Consider the following 17,597-nt stretch of genomic DNA (forward strand, 5'->3'; position numbering starts at 1 on the left):
AAATGTGTATATTTTTGCCGAAAACCGTTTTGAGCAAAACATACACAATTATGTTCAAATTTTTCCAATATCGATAATGGGGCAGTTTTGGTATTGGGTTGGTACTAGTGTCATAATATTGTATTTTTAAAAATGTATATATTATGTTTATTTCAATAAATATTTATGTATATTTTTGCTGTTTTGCTTAAAGCGTGTAGGTGGGCGATTCGAATGTCGATCTATCAATACCAAGGCAGTATTAGAATTAGATTGATACCAGTGTGATTTGATCATTTTTTGTAATATATATATATATATTTTTTTACAAATATGTGTGCATATTTTTGCTATTTTGCTCAAAGTGTAGAAGTGGGTGATTCGAAAATCAATATCGTCGATACCAAAGCATTATCAACATTGGATTGATACTTTAGTGTGAGTTCGTATTTAAAAACAAGTCATATTATTTTTATTTTCACAAATACCGGTGCATATTTGTACTATTTTTCTCAAAACATGGAGTTGGGTGATTCAAATATTGATATCATCTATACAAAGGCTCTATCAGTACTATTCATAAATCCAAATGACACACTAGTGTGACAAAATCGATTTTTTAAAAGTTATATTCTGTTTGTATTTACAAATATGTTCTTCTATTTAGCTCATACAATTACTAAAATTAAATGGCAGGCTTATTTTGTTGGCATTTGCACATTGTTGGGACAAAATCATCCAATGAGCTTAAAAAAAAAGTCAAGATATATCGGTGTCGAAGTTTTTTTTACTGTATAGTACTTGGTTTTGGATCGATACATACATTGTAGTATCGCCCATCTGTACGCGAAAGTGCCTTTGTGTCAGCTGAACTGATAAAGAGATGGCCAACAAAAAGCTTTTGCTTTTCTTTATTTCCTCCTTTCCAATAGATTTTACACTATTGCTGGAACCAAAGAACAAACATTTGACTAATATAAACATAATATAGCACAAAATATATTCAAAAGAATACATTGTTCAGAAATGATTACACTATCGGATGAGGGTCCTGTTTGGTTGTCGAGGCGCACAGCAACAATGATGGCACACAACAACACACGCCCTGTGCCCCGCCCCCCCCGTCTGGCGCCCTCTGCTGGCAAAATCTGAGAACGACAAGTTCTGAAGTCACAGCAGTTTGGTGTCCTTCGCCCGCTTTGGCCTCCATAGAATGGCTTTAGATTAAAAAATATTTATTTGAACTCAAACTCAGGGGGTAAAGAAGAAACAGAAACGGATTTAAGGCCATGTGTCTTGCTCAAAAAGTTGCTTTTTTGACCTTCAGTCAATGGTGACGTTTGAAAAAACATTGTTAAACCAAACAAGGTCATCTCCTACTTCACACACCGACTTAGAAGAAAATGACTTTTTCTCCTCAAAGCAAGTTGCCCATTTTGGTTGTCTCATGGTAGAACCTGCTGTTGTTCCGGAAACATGACGCCTTGACAGGAAACCGTATGAAAAGTGCAATCCTTAAGTGTTACGTTGAATAAAACATAGTGTGGATCCTGAAGGTCCTTAATGAACAACGCAATCATTTATAAATGATTTAGTTCTTATTTATTCATATATACTTTTTGATATAATCATATAGTCTATGTGATATTGAGTCTATTATTGAGTGACAGCACTATAAGGGGCTGTTTGCTAGTGAAAAGGTCATTGTTACAATCTCCGTGAAGAATAAGAAATGTTACTATCTTTACAATCTAACATGTGTACAGTGCTCTAGCAAAAAAACAAAAACAAAACAAAAACAACGACAGAAAAAAGTCAACTAAACAATGTCTTTTACAAAAATACCAAACTTTAGTAACTGCAACGTTTGGTTGCCACGGCAACAACTTATATTGTTATGAAATACTAACATACTAGAGTGTAAAGTACATCTTTTTGAGTTTTCTTTTCCCCCTCACTCTCCCTCTCTCGCTAAAATGTCATCTATACAACACATTATGACTCCAACAACACAGTCAACTCACTTTTCCTTGTTATGTTTTCTTACCAGAAGGCCATAAAGGTCCAGTAGCTTATAGGCCCCGAAAGCAGCTTGTCACATGACCTCCAACCATGCACAATAAATTACATTCATTTCGGAGCAATTAACTAGAACAAGAGTAACACCATAAATTACAACAAAATAGAACTTTACACTCCCCTGCCACAAATATGACACACACACACAAACACTCTCAATGTATGAGGACAATCAAATAGAGTAAAACCTATCAGGTCTGATTGTGGATTGTCGATGGTAAGCATCAAGCACCATGAAATGACATTGTTTTGGGCAAAAAAATAATAGTTTAAACATTGCGAAACAAAACATGAAATAGAAAAATTGTTTACAAAACAGAAAAGAAAAAAAACCACATGATCTCGACTTGCTTGAAGTGCTATTGGAGGGGGATTCACACATACGTTCAAAGAAAACACAACACAAACTTTGAACTCTGGAACCAGACTGTGAAAAGAAAGTTACATAAGTTAAACGCTTTTACAATACATGTTTTTTTTTTTTTAAACTCCTATTCCTCATGTAAACTACCAGTAAGAAATAATGGTATGCCGTGAAAGTCCACAGACATTCTACAAAGCTAGTTCCAGAAAGACACTTGTGATGTCGATGGACAGTTGGGGAAAAAAACCTACATATATATATATATATTTATATATATTTATATATATATGTTTGTATATATAATTGCCCTCCCTTCCCGCCAAACATGACGTCAGTGGTTGGCGGCCAGCGTGTCTGCGGGATGTGGTTGGTTGGTGAGCGTGTTTAGGCACTTCTACAAGTTTCTAGGATGAAACAGGATTGCCGGAGATGGCGGGGTCGCACGAAGGTATAGTAGCCCTCCAAGTCCACGTTCAAGTCTTCGGCGTTGTCCGATGCACCAAAAGTTTTTGTTTAGCACTTAAAAACCCCTTCAACCCCACCAAACACCGTCTCACCAGTCGCCGGCGTCAATCCATTAGGGTGCCGGCGTCATCGTCGCCGACTCAACCACTCGTTTCTGTGTCTGCCGGCAGACAGTTCTCAAAAACACACACACACACACACACACACACACACACACATGGCTTGGTATCTCTCCCGACAAGCTTGGTTAAGCCCTTGGCACGGACCCCGGCCTTGGGGCTTCTCCGAAGTCAGTGTTTGCTGCTCCTCCGCAAGTCAACGCTGCGTTGTTATTGGTGTGTTAGCTAAGCGGCTTTGGGAAACGCCAAGAACATTCTTCTCCCGGTGGCCACTTTGGCAAAATGCTTCCGGATCAGATCGGAGGTCTAGCGCCGAGGAGAGCCCCGCATAGCCCGCAAGACAAAAAAACAAACAAAAAAAACAAAACAAGCACTGGAGGCCATCAAGAGAGCAGAGCGTCAACTCGCAGGTTTTCTCTGACTTCCGCTTGAGTAGAATGCACTGTTTGTGTCTGCAGTGCAAATCAAACATCCATTTGTTGCTAACGGAGGACCACAAAATAAATAGAATGGGTTACAATGACCACTGTGGTATCTTTGTTGTGTGTGCGACTACACAAGATCTTATACGCTATATATGGTGGGTTTGTGTGTATGTGTGTGTGAGGCCGACACTGCAGGAAGTGCAGTTCAGTGTTACACTCTGAGCATGCAGGTTGCCTCTGCGGGAGAGGTAAGGTAGTATTTACACGGGAGCAGTTGTGGGTTTCCCAGTGCGGCTCCTTCCCACGTCGCTCCCTCCGTGGCGTTTACTTCAGGATGATCTGCAGGAGACACACAGAGAGGTGTTAGGGAGCGATACCAACAAGCGTACGAGTGCATCCTCCATATAATCCCCACTGATAATACTGTATGGATTGTTTTTTTTTGTGGCGGAACACTTGAAGTCACCACAGATGCAATGGCTGACAGGGAAGGTGTTAGGGAGTTCTCACACTCATTTATGCTGAGTATTACTGCAAGTTGTATGACTTTGTAGAGTATTTCCAGTCTTATGATTATTAATTTTGTGCAAAGCTGCTGCGGTCATTCATTTTCACATCAACTGACGCGCCTTCATGACGCACTAAAATATAGATGTGGGTTGGATTTTTTGGGATCATTTTGAGCAGGTGTGTCCAATCTTTTTGACTGATGCGGCATATGACATACATATTTATTAGGGGTGTGGGAAAAAATCGATTCGAATTCGAATCGAGATTCTCACGTTGTGCGATTCAGAATCGATTCTCATTTATAAAAAATCGATTTATATTTTATTGTATTTTTTATTTAAATTTTTTTATTTTATTTTAATTAATCAATCCAACAAAACAATACACAGCAATATCATAAAAATGCAATCCAATTCCAAAACCAAACCCGACCCAGCAACACTCAGAACTGCAATAAACAGAGCAATTGAGAGGAGACACAAACACGACACAGAACAAACCAATAGTAGTGAATCAAAAATGAATATTATCAACAACAGTATCAATATTAGTTACAATTTCAACATAGCAGTGATTAAGAATCCCTCATTGACATTATCATTAGACATTTATAAAAAAAAAAAAAAAAGAACAATAGTGTCACAGTGGCTTACACTTGCATCGCATCTCATAAGCTTGACAACACACTGTGTCCAATATTTTCACAAAGATAAAATAAGTCATATTTTTGGTTCATTTAATAGTTCAAACAAATTTAGATTATTGCAATCAGTTGATAAAACATTGTCCTTTACAATTATAAAAGATTTTTACAAAAATCTACTACTCTGCTTGCATGTCCGCAGACTGGGGTAGATCCTGCTGAAATCCTATGTATTGAATGAATAAAGAATCGTTTTGAATCGGGAAAAAAAAATCGTTTTTGAATCGAGAATCGTGTTGAATTGAAAAAAAAAAAAAAAAGATTTGTGACCCCAAAAATCGATATTGAATCGAATCGTGGGACACCCAAAGATTCACAGCCCTAATATTTATATACATATATGATCTGCTTCTTCCTACTCTTTAAACTCTGCTTCTTCTGACTCCTTTTCGGACGTGCTGTAACGAAACAACTGGAAATATGTGATGCATTCCATTGTATCGTATGCATATTCAAAGTAAACTGAAACTGAACTGAAATATGTATATATATATACATACATACGTTAGGTCAGGAAAAAATACAGAGGCTATTTCATCCCTACAAGTCTGTTTCGCAGGTTTCCTTGCTCTTCAGGGGAGGCTTTCTGTATTTTTTCCTGACCTAACGTATACCGCTCTACCCCGGTATTGAGCACTGTATAACGGATAAACCACAGAAACCTTGACTATATACTATATACATATATGTGTATATATAAGTAAATATATCAGTGGTGGGTCATCAGGGCCAGCAAGACCTTCTTCGCTGGCATAACATAACCAGAAATCATGATCATACTTAAAGATAAAAGTATTTTTTTATTTACTTTCCCTAAATATCTAAAAGTATTCATCCATCCATTCATGCATTTTCTACCGCTTGTCCTTTTCGGAGTTGCGGGGGGTGCTGGAGCCTATCTCAGCTGCGTTCGGGCGGAAGGTGAGGTACACCCTGGACAAGTCGCCATCTCATCACAGGGCCAACACAGATAGACAGACAACATTCACACTCACATTCACACACTAGGGCCAATTTAGTGTTGCCAATCAACCTATCTCCAGGTGCATATTTTTGGAGGTGGGAGGAAGCCGGAGTACCCGAAGGGAACCCACGCAGTCACGGGGAGAAAATGCAAACTCCACACAGAAAGATCCTGAGCCCAGGATCGAATCCAAGACCTTCGTATTGTGAGGTACATGCACTAACCCCTGTGCAAGTATTCATATTCTCTTCATGTCATATTATGCTCCTTCCAGTGCTGTTGTTTTTAGGTTAGAGTTTTTATCCAATTAGAATTCAGCTCTTTATAAAGGGGAACCGGAGGGTGTGTTCTAACTATCGTGGGATCACACTCCTCAGCCTTCCCGGTAAGGTCTATTCGGGTGTGCTGGAGAGGAGGCTACGCCGGATAGTCGAACCTCGGATTCAGGAGGAACAGTGTGGTTTTCGCCCTGGTCGTGGAACTGTGGACCAGCTCTATACTCTCGGCAGGGTCCTTGAGGGTGCATGGGAGTTTGCCCAACCAGTCTACATGTGTTTTGTGGACTTGGAGAAGGCATTCGACCGTGTCCCTCGGGAAGTCCTGAGGGGAGTGCTCAGAGAGTATGGGGTATCGGACTGTCTGATTGTGGCGGTCCGCTCCCTGTATGATCAGTGCCAGAGTTTGGTCCGCATTGCCGGCAGTAAGTCGGACACGTTTCCAGTGAGGGCTGCCCTTTGTCACCGATTCTGTTCATAACTTTTATGGACAGAATTTCTAGGCGCAGTCAAGGCGTTGAGGGGATCCGGTTTGGTGGCTGCAGGATTAGGTCTCTGCTTTTTGCAGATGATGTGGTCCTGATGGCTTCATCTGGCCGGGATCTTCAGCTCTCGCTGGATCGGTTCGCAGCTGAGTGTGAAGCGACTGGGATGAGAATCAGCACCTCCAAGTCCGAGTCCATGGTTCTCGCCCGGAAAAGGGTGGAGTGCCATCTCCGGGTTGCGGAGGAGACCCTGCCCCAAGTGGAGGAGTTCAAGTACCTTGGAGTCTTGTTCACGAGTGAGGGAAGAGTGGATCGTGAGATCGACAGGTGGATCGGTGCGGCGTCTTCAGTAATGAGGACGCTGTATCGATCCGTTGTGGTGAAGAAAGAGCTGAGCCGGAAGGCAAAGCTCTCAATTTACCGGTCGATCTACGTTCCCATCCTCACCTATGGTCATGAGCTTTGGGTTATGACCGAAAGGACAAGATCACGGGTACAAGCGGCCGAAATGAGTTTCCTCCGCCGGGTGGCGGGGCTCTCCCTTAGAGATAGGGTGAGAAGCTCTGCCATCCGGGGGGAGCTCAAAGTAAAGCCGCTGCTCCTCCACATCGAGAGGAGCCAGTTGAGGTGGTTCGGGCATCTGGTCAGGATGCCACCCGAACGCCTCCCTCGGGAGGTGTTTAGGGCACGTCCGACCGGTAGGAGGCCACGGGGAAGACCCAGGACACGTTGGGAAGACTATGTCTCCCGGCTGGCCTGGGAACGCCTCGGGATCCCCCGGGAAGAGCTAGACGAAGTGGCTGGGGAGAGGGAAGTCTGGGTTTCCCTGCTTAGGCTGCTGCCCCCGTGACCCGATCTCGGATAAGCGGAAGAAGATGGATGGATGGATAGAATTCAGCTAGCCTATGTTGCCATGCTGTACTAAATCTGTCCGGGCCCTTCAGAATCAACAATGCGGGTGTCTGTGCACTGTAAGTGAACGGGCATATGGTAATATGCGATAGCCAATCAGATCACAAGTTGTTGTCAGTAAGGCCTTCTAGCTGGCCTCATGTTCAACGTGACATTTACGTGTCCTGTGATTCAATATTCACTGGTTTGAGCCGCGGCGGTGCTATGCTATGATGATCATACATTAATCAAAGTTAATTTTATTTTTTATTTACTTTCCATAGAAATATATAAAAGTATTCATCATATTCCCTTCATGTTACGCTCCAGTGTTGCTTCGTTTTACATTAGAGCTTTTATCCAATCAGAAGTCAGCTGGCTTGCTGCCAGAGCTTTATGAATTCAGCCGTAACCTTCTGAATCAACATAGTGTAAACGAACAGAACACATACAGTTGATAGACCGTTGCAATAGCCAATCAGATCACAAGTTGTTGACAGTAGCCTGATGTTAACTAGACTGTGATAAGATACTCACTTGTCACTCCAAAGTGAGTATCCAACCACAAATTGCACCGTGGCCATACCGGGCTAGCAGAGAAATCACCAATACTCACTTTTTTAACCCACAAAGAAGGAGAAAAAAACTTTGAATCGGTGGCAGATATACTGTATATTTGCAAGGCCATTTTTAAGAAGGATATTTAAAGAGAAACTACATCTAATAAGACGACAGCGGCCAACCTGCTCAGTGGCCTTGTGGTTAGAGTGTCCGCCCTGAAATCGGTGGGTCGTGAGTTCAAACCCCGACCGAGTCATACCAAAGACTATAAAAATGGCACCCATTACCTCCCTGCTTGGCACTCAGCATCAAGGGTTGGAATTGGGGGTAAATTACCAAAATGATTCCCGGGCGCGGCCACCGCTTCTGCCCACTGCTCCCCACCTCCCAGGGCGTGGAACAAGGGGATGGGTCAAATGCAGAGGATAATGTCACCACATCTAGTGTGTGTGTGACAATCATTGGTACTTTAACTTTTTTTTTTTAAAACCCCGGAAGCTAGCTCAGCTGTCCCAGCGATGAAATGGGGAAATGCCCGCCACTTCCACTCTAATCAACCGGTACCACTGGCTTATACGGCATTGAATGGGTGCTACAAATTGAGTCCAAATATTTTATTTCTTTATTTTTTTACGTTTAATGATTTTTTTACAATTTTAATTTTGACAGTACCACATAAAATACATTTTAAATGCTGATGCGGGTTTATTGATTTTTAAATGCGCCAGAAAATAGCTCGTTTAGTACACTGTTGAGGTGATTCAATGCACAGTAGTGCGTAAATGTGTTTCAGTATAGTATTTCCCCAGCAATGGTCATGTGGTGACATAACTGATGGTATTCTGAGAGGTAATCATTCAAGTCGACATCACTGAAGGCCTAGGTGGGAAACGCACGGTCCGCCACTGATATATATATGTATATATATATATATATATATATATATATATATATATATATATATATATATATATATATATATATATATATATATATATATATATATATATATATATATATATATATATATACATATATGTGTGTGTGCGTGCGTTTACATATTATAATAATATGAGGGATATAAACTTAACAATTATTATAATTGATTATTAAGAGTATGTGAACTTTCAACTCCTACCTTGTTTACTTCTGTGACTACCTCTTTAAAGATATGTAATCAATAAGAAGTAACAAGCAGCTAAAAGTGAAACATGGATAAGTGTTTTGTATTTTTTCCCATCATGCCTTGCAATGGATTTAAATGGGTGTAGTTTTGAATTTGTTATGGTGATAAAAGTTTTTTTTAAATAATATCCACAAAGTTCAGTGAGCAGGTTGTGTTATGTGTGACCATGTGTGTTGACTTTTTTTTTTTCTACACCATGACTAGGAAAGATTGTTTGAATTAGGTCATATAAGTAAATGCTGTCAAGGGGTGTGAATACCTTTGTCACTGACCTGAGTTTGTCCACAAGATGGTGACAAATTGCCACACCCTGGATATTTATGTTAAATATGAAATAAAACCTGCGTGACCAGGTTGCTTATTGAAATTAAACTTGTGCCGTCGTCCGCAGAAAATTGAAGATGCCTGCGGCCCGTGGTTTGGATACCCCTGATTCTGATTCTTTTATTTTTGTAATCAGCCTGACCTAAGCCTGGATAATAATCTTTGTGATTAAAGTTTTTTCAGTCGCTAAGAAACGTTTTTTTCAACCAGTTGTCACATTTTCAAAACTTTAATTACAATTAGTACGACATCGGCCTTTTGCGGCAATACCATTCACACTTTTCATGTCGTTTTCATACAATATGCAGTCAGTGAACACATTTCCACAATGCTTACATTTTCTTAACATATAAGCTATATCTCTCAACAAAATTAGGGATTGTTTTTGTAAGTTTTAACACATTAATGTTAATGAATTTTGCCAATTGAGTTTTGTAGGTGTAAGTCTGCGTTGACTTGAGAAAAAGTATCTGAAGTATGGGTAAGAAAAAAACCTAACACATGCATTCATAACATTTGACAAAGTTTATCCTGTTAAAATGAAAGTATGTTAGATATAGTTATTGGATAGGATTAAAGTCAAGAGTAAAATGATAAATTCAGTGTTAATATTTCAGTGGGCCCAGGACCTCTCTGTCGTGGAAAAGTTGGGACCCGAGGTCAAAAAGTATAAGAACCCCTAATATAGTGCGTTTACTCAAGCCAAATGTATGCTTTAGATGTTGAGTGGGTCCAAGCACGGTACGATTGGCTTAGTGTGAGTACTTTCTGAATTTCTTTTGAATTGAACTACAGTGGTAACTCGACTTACGAGCACATTGTGTTCCATGACTGACGCAAAACACTCCTACTGTACTGTATATCGTAGGCTGCTAACAGGTAGGACAGGTTTTTAATGTTTTGTTTCTCTGACGCTCCTCCTTCTTTGCACTAACTTTCTTAATTGCAGTGGTTGGGGGGCAGGATTGTGTCGATCTCTGAGGGCTGCTCAAACAAGCACGGCAACAGTCAAATCAAAAACGTATGTTTGTTTCTTGTGTGGGTGAAGCTGGCACAACAGTGTGTAACACTATATTAACTCTCTATTCCTCAAACAGCACAAACTTATGACAAATATTACTTCAACCGGCTGCAGAAAAATGCTCGTAACTAAAATGATGGCCGCAATTTAAAGCACAACAAAAAGCCCTCAACTTACGAGGTACGACTGTATATCTGATCGTTCTTCATACTAATTGAGCTTTCTCATAAAGGTGATGAACACGTATCCATACTGTTTTTCCCGGAAACACGGCCACACTGTTAACGTCGGGGTAACATCTTGTACACGGCAAAAACTGAAAATCTAAGTAAGATTAAATATCTCAAATAAGGGTGATATTTGCTTATTTTCTGTCTGATAAGATAATTATTCTCACTAAGCAGATTTTATGTTAGAGTGTTTTACTTGTTTTAAGTGTTTTGGTCCTAAATTATCTCAGTAAGATATTACAGCTTGTTGCTGAGATTTTATGACCTATATTGAGTAAAACATGCTTGAAACTAGAATATCAACTGTTGCAAAGCCATGTCATCAACACTCACAAGTATAAAACTGCTTTTTCCAAGTAAAAATGTCTTATTTCAAGCATGAAATAAAAAATCATGACTTTGACACAATTGTGTCTCATAATTAAAACAGATGACAGCCAAATGGACTTTGCTGTTTTATTTTCAATGAAACAATAGAAAACACATACTCGTATAGTAGTACAGTTGGCACAGTACAGTAAACTGACAGTTAATATTTAACATGTGACATTTCAAACAATTTTTAACAGAAATAGTTCATGCACAAATATATATATATATATATATGTATATATATATATATATATATATATATATATATATATATATATATATATATATATATATATATATATATACATATATATATATATATATATATATATATATACATATATATATATATATATATATATATACCGTAATTTCCGGACTATAAGCCGCTACTTTTTCCCCTCGTTCTGGTCCCTGCGGCTTATACAAGGGTGCGGCTTATATACAGCCTGTTCTTCTCCGACACCGACGAAGAGGATTTCGGTGGTTTTAGTACGCAGGAGGAAGACGATGACACAATGATTAAAGACTGACTTTTCATATACCGGTAGGCTGGTTATTTTGATAACGTACAGGCGAGCACTTTGTATTACTTTGCAGTGTTGTATTATTTGTACTCTGCACGAATGCTGTTCGCCATGTCAAAGATGTGAAAGTTTGATTGAATGACTGAAAGATTTATTGTTAATAAATGGGACGCTTTGCGTTCCCAAACAGTCATCTCTGTCCCGACAATCCCCTCCGTGGTAGCAGGAACCCCTATATACTACGCTAATTACACATCAAAACCCTGCGGCTTATAGTCGGGTGCGGCTTATATATGGAGCAATCTGTATTTCCCCCTAAATTTAGCTGGTGCGGCTTATAGTCAGGTGCGGCTTATAGTCCGGAAATTACGGTATATATATATATATATATATATTCCTCGCGCACCAATTGACTGAAAGAGCACGCACTTGGTGCAATGATGTCATGTTATTGATGGGAAAATGCATTTTTAGACAATATGATTTGCCTGAGCGGCTAGGAGACCCCGAGAGTAACAAGCGGTTGCCTTGTTGCCTTTCCATTAAGAAAAATAAAGTAGTTTTTAGTATAAGTTTTCTGGTTTCAAGAAATGTAATGCCGAGCGCATATCATTATATCAAGATAATGGCACTAGCATTTACTTAATTTAAGAACATTTTTCAACATATTGAGAAAAAAGGTCTCATATTTGTTTTTTCTATCAAGAAAAGTGTACTTGTTATTAGTGAGAATATACTTATTTTAAGGTATTTTGGGGTTCATTGAGGTTAGCTAATTTTACTCGTTTTGGAAAGTCTTGACAAGACACATTTTCTTGTTCTATTGGCAGATAATTTTGCTTAGCTCAAGTAAAATACCCCTAATTTATGTATTTTTTTCGTCTTGTTTTTGAACACTGACTTTTTGCAGTGTAGACCTGTGCTTCTCAATTACTTTCTGTTATGACCCCCCTAGGGGACAGAAATAATTCAATAACCCCCCTAAATTTAAGGACTATTGAGATCTTGACATAATTTATTTAGTGATATATACACAACACACTGTGTGAGTTACATTCTTCACAAACGCCACTGACGACAACTTTTTCAGTTCAATCCAAACCACTCTTTTCCAACTCCCCGCTTCCTATTGGCTCTGTACACATGTCTTGCATGTGTACAGTTACTTACTACTTCTACTGGGTAGAAGCATGTCGATTAGATTGAGCACTGCTGCCACCTAGCTGCAGGCTTATGTGTCGCCGTGTAGACAAAAATGATGAACATCTCCCCTGCTGTTGAAAAAACACAGCTGTAGCGTGTAATGTCAGGCCTTCAAAGTAAAAGCATATGAGTAAAATACAACGGTAGAATCAACAGCGGGCAGTTGATTCTTTTCACCAGCTGGATTGCTTTTTTTGGGGAGAATTGGTACATTAGCCATCCTTGTAGTGCGCTAATGAAGTGTTGTTTGTATTGACTCAGTATGACGGCTAAATATTGTACCTGCTGTGATGTTTAAAATTCAGTCCATGTTGTCGTCTTTTGTCTGCTACACACATTATTTTGTTTCATTTAAAAAAACCAAAAAAAATCAACCAAACCATGGTTAAAGCTGTTTTCTTTACGACCACAACACCCGACAGCACCTGTTGCGGCTCCTTTTTATACCTGAGCCTGCAGCACACTCTGATGTTCCCTCTAAGGTTATGACAAGAACATTTCGGCTCCTTTAAGGGGGCTGTTTCTTTCCTCCCCATTTCCCTGGGGTATTTCTCCTTTTTTCAAACACAAATGTTGATAGGCTAGAAAATAACAGTTTTCACCTATTTCTAATGTAACACCAGATCCTGGCATACGGGGGTGCTGTAGCTCAATTTGTTTAGAGTCATGGGGCAGCACAGTGACACAATGATTAGACTTGCACTTTTAGGGTTCAAGTCTCGGGCCGGGCCTTTTTGTTTTAAATTGATATGTTTTTCCTGGCTTGTGTGATTTCTCTGGAGTCATTTGACGGCCCAGAACATGCTGATATATGGAGAAAGGGTAGGATGATTAAATAAGCTAATCAGACATGTTGTGTCCATGATCATGACCATGTATTGTACCTTATCCATCTATCTGTGAATGTGCGTCTGAATGGTTGTCATCATATCGACAGCGGCGCTATCCTGTCAAACCATGATACATTTGCGCCATCTAACAAGATCCATTACAATTTCTGATGTTTTGATTGACTAAATTGATTGAACCATATATTTGTTATCATAGTGTACAATTGAGCTGTTTTTAAATGTGGTTAGATGATTACAATTCATTTAAAGGGAATCTGATTGGGGGTTTACAGCTGTACCTAATGTTGTGACCGGTGGTTGTGTGCATTAGCTAAAAATATTTGTTAATTCAATGTTGTCAGGGAAACTGTATCCCTGGCTGGTCGTCAGAGGGACAGACGGAGGCAGACAGCAGAGGGCTTACGTCACGGCTTCTGCTTGTCCCACATGCATCTTTAAAGAGTGGCGCCGCTTCCTGCTGTTGCTTCTGCATGCTAATAACAGGAAGTGTGCGCGGCTGGCCGGCGTGTGACAGGCAATGACTAACACGGTCAAATAGTCAGCTTTAATAACTGGAGACAGTTTATAAAAAAAACAACAACAAAAAAACAAACATATTAGCTTTTTTTTACTGGGATATTAAGTATATACTAAAAAGGTGTTTTTAAAACTTTGATTTTGCAAATAAGACTCATTGGACCTGAAAACAAATTTTAAGGTGAGCCTCTCCATTGTTATTTTATTATAGAAATAGTCAATCTATATTTATTCTAGAAACGTGCTAGAAGAGTGCTATATAAATCTAAATCTAATCCATTACTATTATTATAGAGAGTCTATTTATTGCCTCGTTATACTCTATCAAACTCGTTTTCATGCAGGTCCACATTATGTATAAAAGTATAATTGCCTCGTGATATTATCACACAATCGCCTGTGCATTTGATTAATATATTTGTTTCCTATCAAACTGATCGATAACTTGCTTTCAAATCATAAGACAAGGTGACAAGCAGATATTTAGGTATTATTGATAAACAAATGCTCGGAAAATCTTGTTGCATGATCAGAAAACAATTTAAAAGACATGGAATTGCAAGCAGTACATTTTTTCTGAAAAAATTAAAAGAATAAATAAATTTCGCAAGAAAGATATTTTTGTTGACGCACATTATTTTCAGGCTTTCGCAGACCACAAAAATTGATGTGCCTCAAGGCTAGAGTTTGACACCTATGCTATAAACCCAAGGTTATTAACCTTTTTGACCTCAGGGCCAAACTTTTCCACTACAAAGGGGCCCCGGGTCCACTCAAAGACATTAACACTGAATTAGTAATCTAACTCTTTATTTTAATTGTATTTAATAATTATATTTAACCTACTCACAGTTTACAACCTTGTCATATAATATGAAACCATGTGTTGATCACAAATAGGAGAAATTAGTACTAAAATTAGTACCGGTACTATGTTATGTTATGTTATATTGTGCTAAAATAAATTACATTATTAACGAACATGTTTTATTAACTACAATGTCTATAAAAATTAAAGTGCAAATGAAAAAACAGCTTCACCACTTTAGTCATAATTTTTGCTCTTCTCTGTGACATTATCTACAGAGTTCTTTTGTTTGTTTGCTATTGTTATTAATGCCACAAGTGGTGGAAAAGTTTATTACAACAAATACGGACCACAGCTGCAAAACTAATATTTTTTGGCGGCCCTCTACATGGTGCTCGCATCTCATAATGGGCCCCGGCCGTATGGTTAAGAAGCACTCCTATAGACTACATCATACCCACATGCAGCCATATAATATTTATCCCGCTAGAGCAAATACATACATTAGATTAGACTTTTTGATTGCATTTTTCAGCTAATCATGCTACTATCAGCTGGTTGGTCTACAGACTGTCCCACTCACCCCTTCGGTAGAACCATAAGCTTGTTTCCGATTGATAAACAGGTGAAACTCAAAAATTAAGAATATCGTGCAAAAGTTCAACTTCAAATGTGAAACTAATATGTGATATAAACGCATTACATGCAAAGTGAGATATGTCAAGCTTGTATGTGTTAGAACCATGATCATTGCTTAAAGTTTTTAAAAACCCTAAATTCCAAATCTCAGAAAATTTTAATATTGTAAAACGGTTCAATACTGTTGGCTCTAAGTGTCACATACTCATCAGCTAATTAATGCAAAAGAGCTGTAAAGGGTTCTTGAGCCTTTAAATGGTCTCTCAATCTGGTCCAGTGGAATTTCCATTCATGGGGAGGACTGCTGACCTGACAGTTGTACAGAAAACATCATTGACAGCCTCCACAAGGAGGGAAAGCCTCAAAAGGTATTTGAAGAAGTTGGATGTTCTCAAAGCGCATTAATAGAAAGTTAGGTGGAAGAAAAAATGTTTGGAAGAAAAAGGTGCTCCAGCCACAGGGATGACCGGAGTCTGGAGGATTGTCAGAAAAAGGCCATTGAAAAATGTTAAGGAACTTCACAAGAAGTGGAGCTAGGCTGGAGTTAGTACATCAAGAGCCAGCACACACAGACGGACCCTGGAAATCGGCTTCAAATGTCGCATTCCTCTAATCAAGCCACTCCTGAGCAACAAACAACGTCAGAAGTGCCTTACCTGACTTCTAAAAATAAATAAATCTTTAAATATATAATAATATATCTTTAAATAAATCCAATTTTGCACCCCATTTGGAAATAAAGGTCCCAGAGTCTGGAGGAGGAATGAAGAAGCATGCAATCCAAGATGCTTGAAGTCCATGTGAAGTTTCCTCAGTCTGTTTTGGTTTGGGGAGCCATGTCATCTGCTGGTGTTGGCCCACTGTGCTTTTTTTAAGTCCAGAGTCAACGCAGCTATTTATCAGAAGATTTTAGAATGCTTTATGGTTCCTCCAGCAGACAAGCTTTGTGGAGATGCTGGCTTCATTTTCCAACATGATATGGCACCTGCCCACACTGACTAAAGTACCAAAACCTGGTTCAATAACTATCGGATAACTGTGCTTGATGGGCCAGCATACTCGCCTGACCTGAACCACATAGAGAATTTATGGGACATTGCAAAGAGAAAGATGAAAGACATGACATTGAACAAAGCAGCAGAGATGAAGTATTGAAGCATCCTGGTCTTCCGTGACACCCAAGCAGTGCCACAGGCTGATGGCCTCCATGCTACGCCGCATTGAGGCAGTAATTCATGCAAAATAGGCCCAAACTAAGTACTACTGGTAAGTACTTATACAAGATTAAACTTTACAGAAGGCCAATATTTCGATATTCAAAATCCCCTTTCTCTTAATTGTATGTAATATTCTACATTTTCGAGATTTTCATTATGAGGTTTTATCAAGCTGTAAGCCATAATCATCAAAATGATCTTCAAAGAAGGCTTGAAATATATTGAGTTGCACGTTATGAGCCTTTGTCATATTAGTTACACCTTGTAAATATAATTGCTGAAATAAACAAATACTTGCACGATATTAAATTTTTTTTAGTTTCACCTGTATTTACTGTAAACTGTAAAACATGGACTGATTGTTGTCAATCACAGGCAAATAACCTTGACCTAGAACTGTACTGTGACCCACGGGTATACACTGCGGTTGTCTGCGACCTAGCTTTTTCTCGCATTTTGGTGCAACATTGCTCCGTCTGCGTCTGTGTCCGGAGGCAGCTATCACGGAATGACTGCCAGCTGCTGTGCAACCATTGTGCCGAAATTTCCTGGTTTAAAATGGTCCACGCATGCACACTATTCAGACTTTGCTGCTGCTGACACACAGCAACAGGAGAGCCAGTGATTAGAGGCCATTTTTAGACACCTTGTGCGATCATCTTTCCTGTCTGTCACAGCCATTTTCCTATAAATACTTGAACCTGGCAACAACATGGAGATGATAAATGCTTTGGGTGTACGCAGGTGCTACAAAGTGTGTATTTGTTTGCCCAACACACAAGCAGTACAATTGACGCCCCTGCTGCAGGACGGAGAGACTTATTTGACACCAAGAGCCATTGAAACTTAAAGAACAGAACATGCAAAACAGAACCAGGAAGTG

At 39.2% G+C, this 17,597-nt stretch overlaps 1 protein-coding gene across 7 annotated transcripts in view; it reads right to left on the reverse strand.

The window, feature by feature from the left end:
• Positions 1-855: 855 nt before the first annotated feature.
• mbnl2 (muscleblind-like splicing regulator 2) overlaps positions 856-17,597 on the reverse strand; it is a 92,979-nt gene continuing 76,237 nt past the window's right edge. For all 7 annotated transcript variants that reach the window (XM_062060096.1, XM_062060083.1, XM_062060090.1 and 4 more), the window contains one exon: positions 856-3,770. In XM_062060096.1, the coding sequence (XP_061916080.1) occupies positions 3,756-3,770 (15 nt within the window). In that variant the 3' untranslated portion in view covers positions 856-3,755. The remainder of the gene's footprint in view (positions 3,771-17,597) is intronic.

Source organism: Entelurus aequoreus, linkage group LG01 (genome assembly GCF_033978785.1).
Source record: "Entelurus aequoreus isolate RoL-2023_Sb linkage group LG01, RoL_Eaeq_v1.1, whole genome shotgun sequence".
NCBI lineage: Eukaryota > Metazoa > Chordata > Actinopteri > Syngnathiformes > Syngnathidae > Entelurus > Entelurus aequoreus.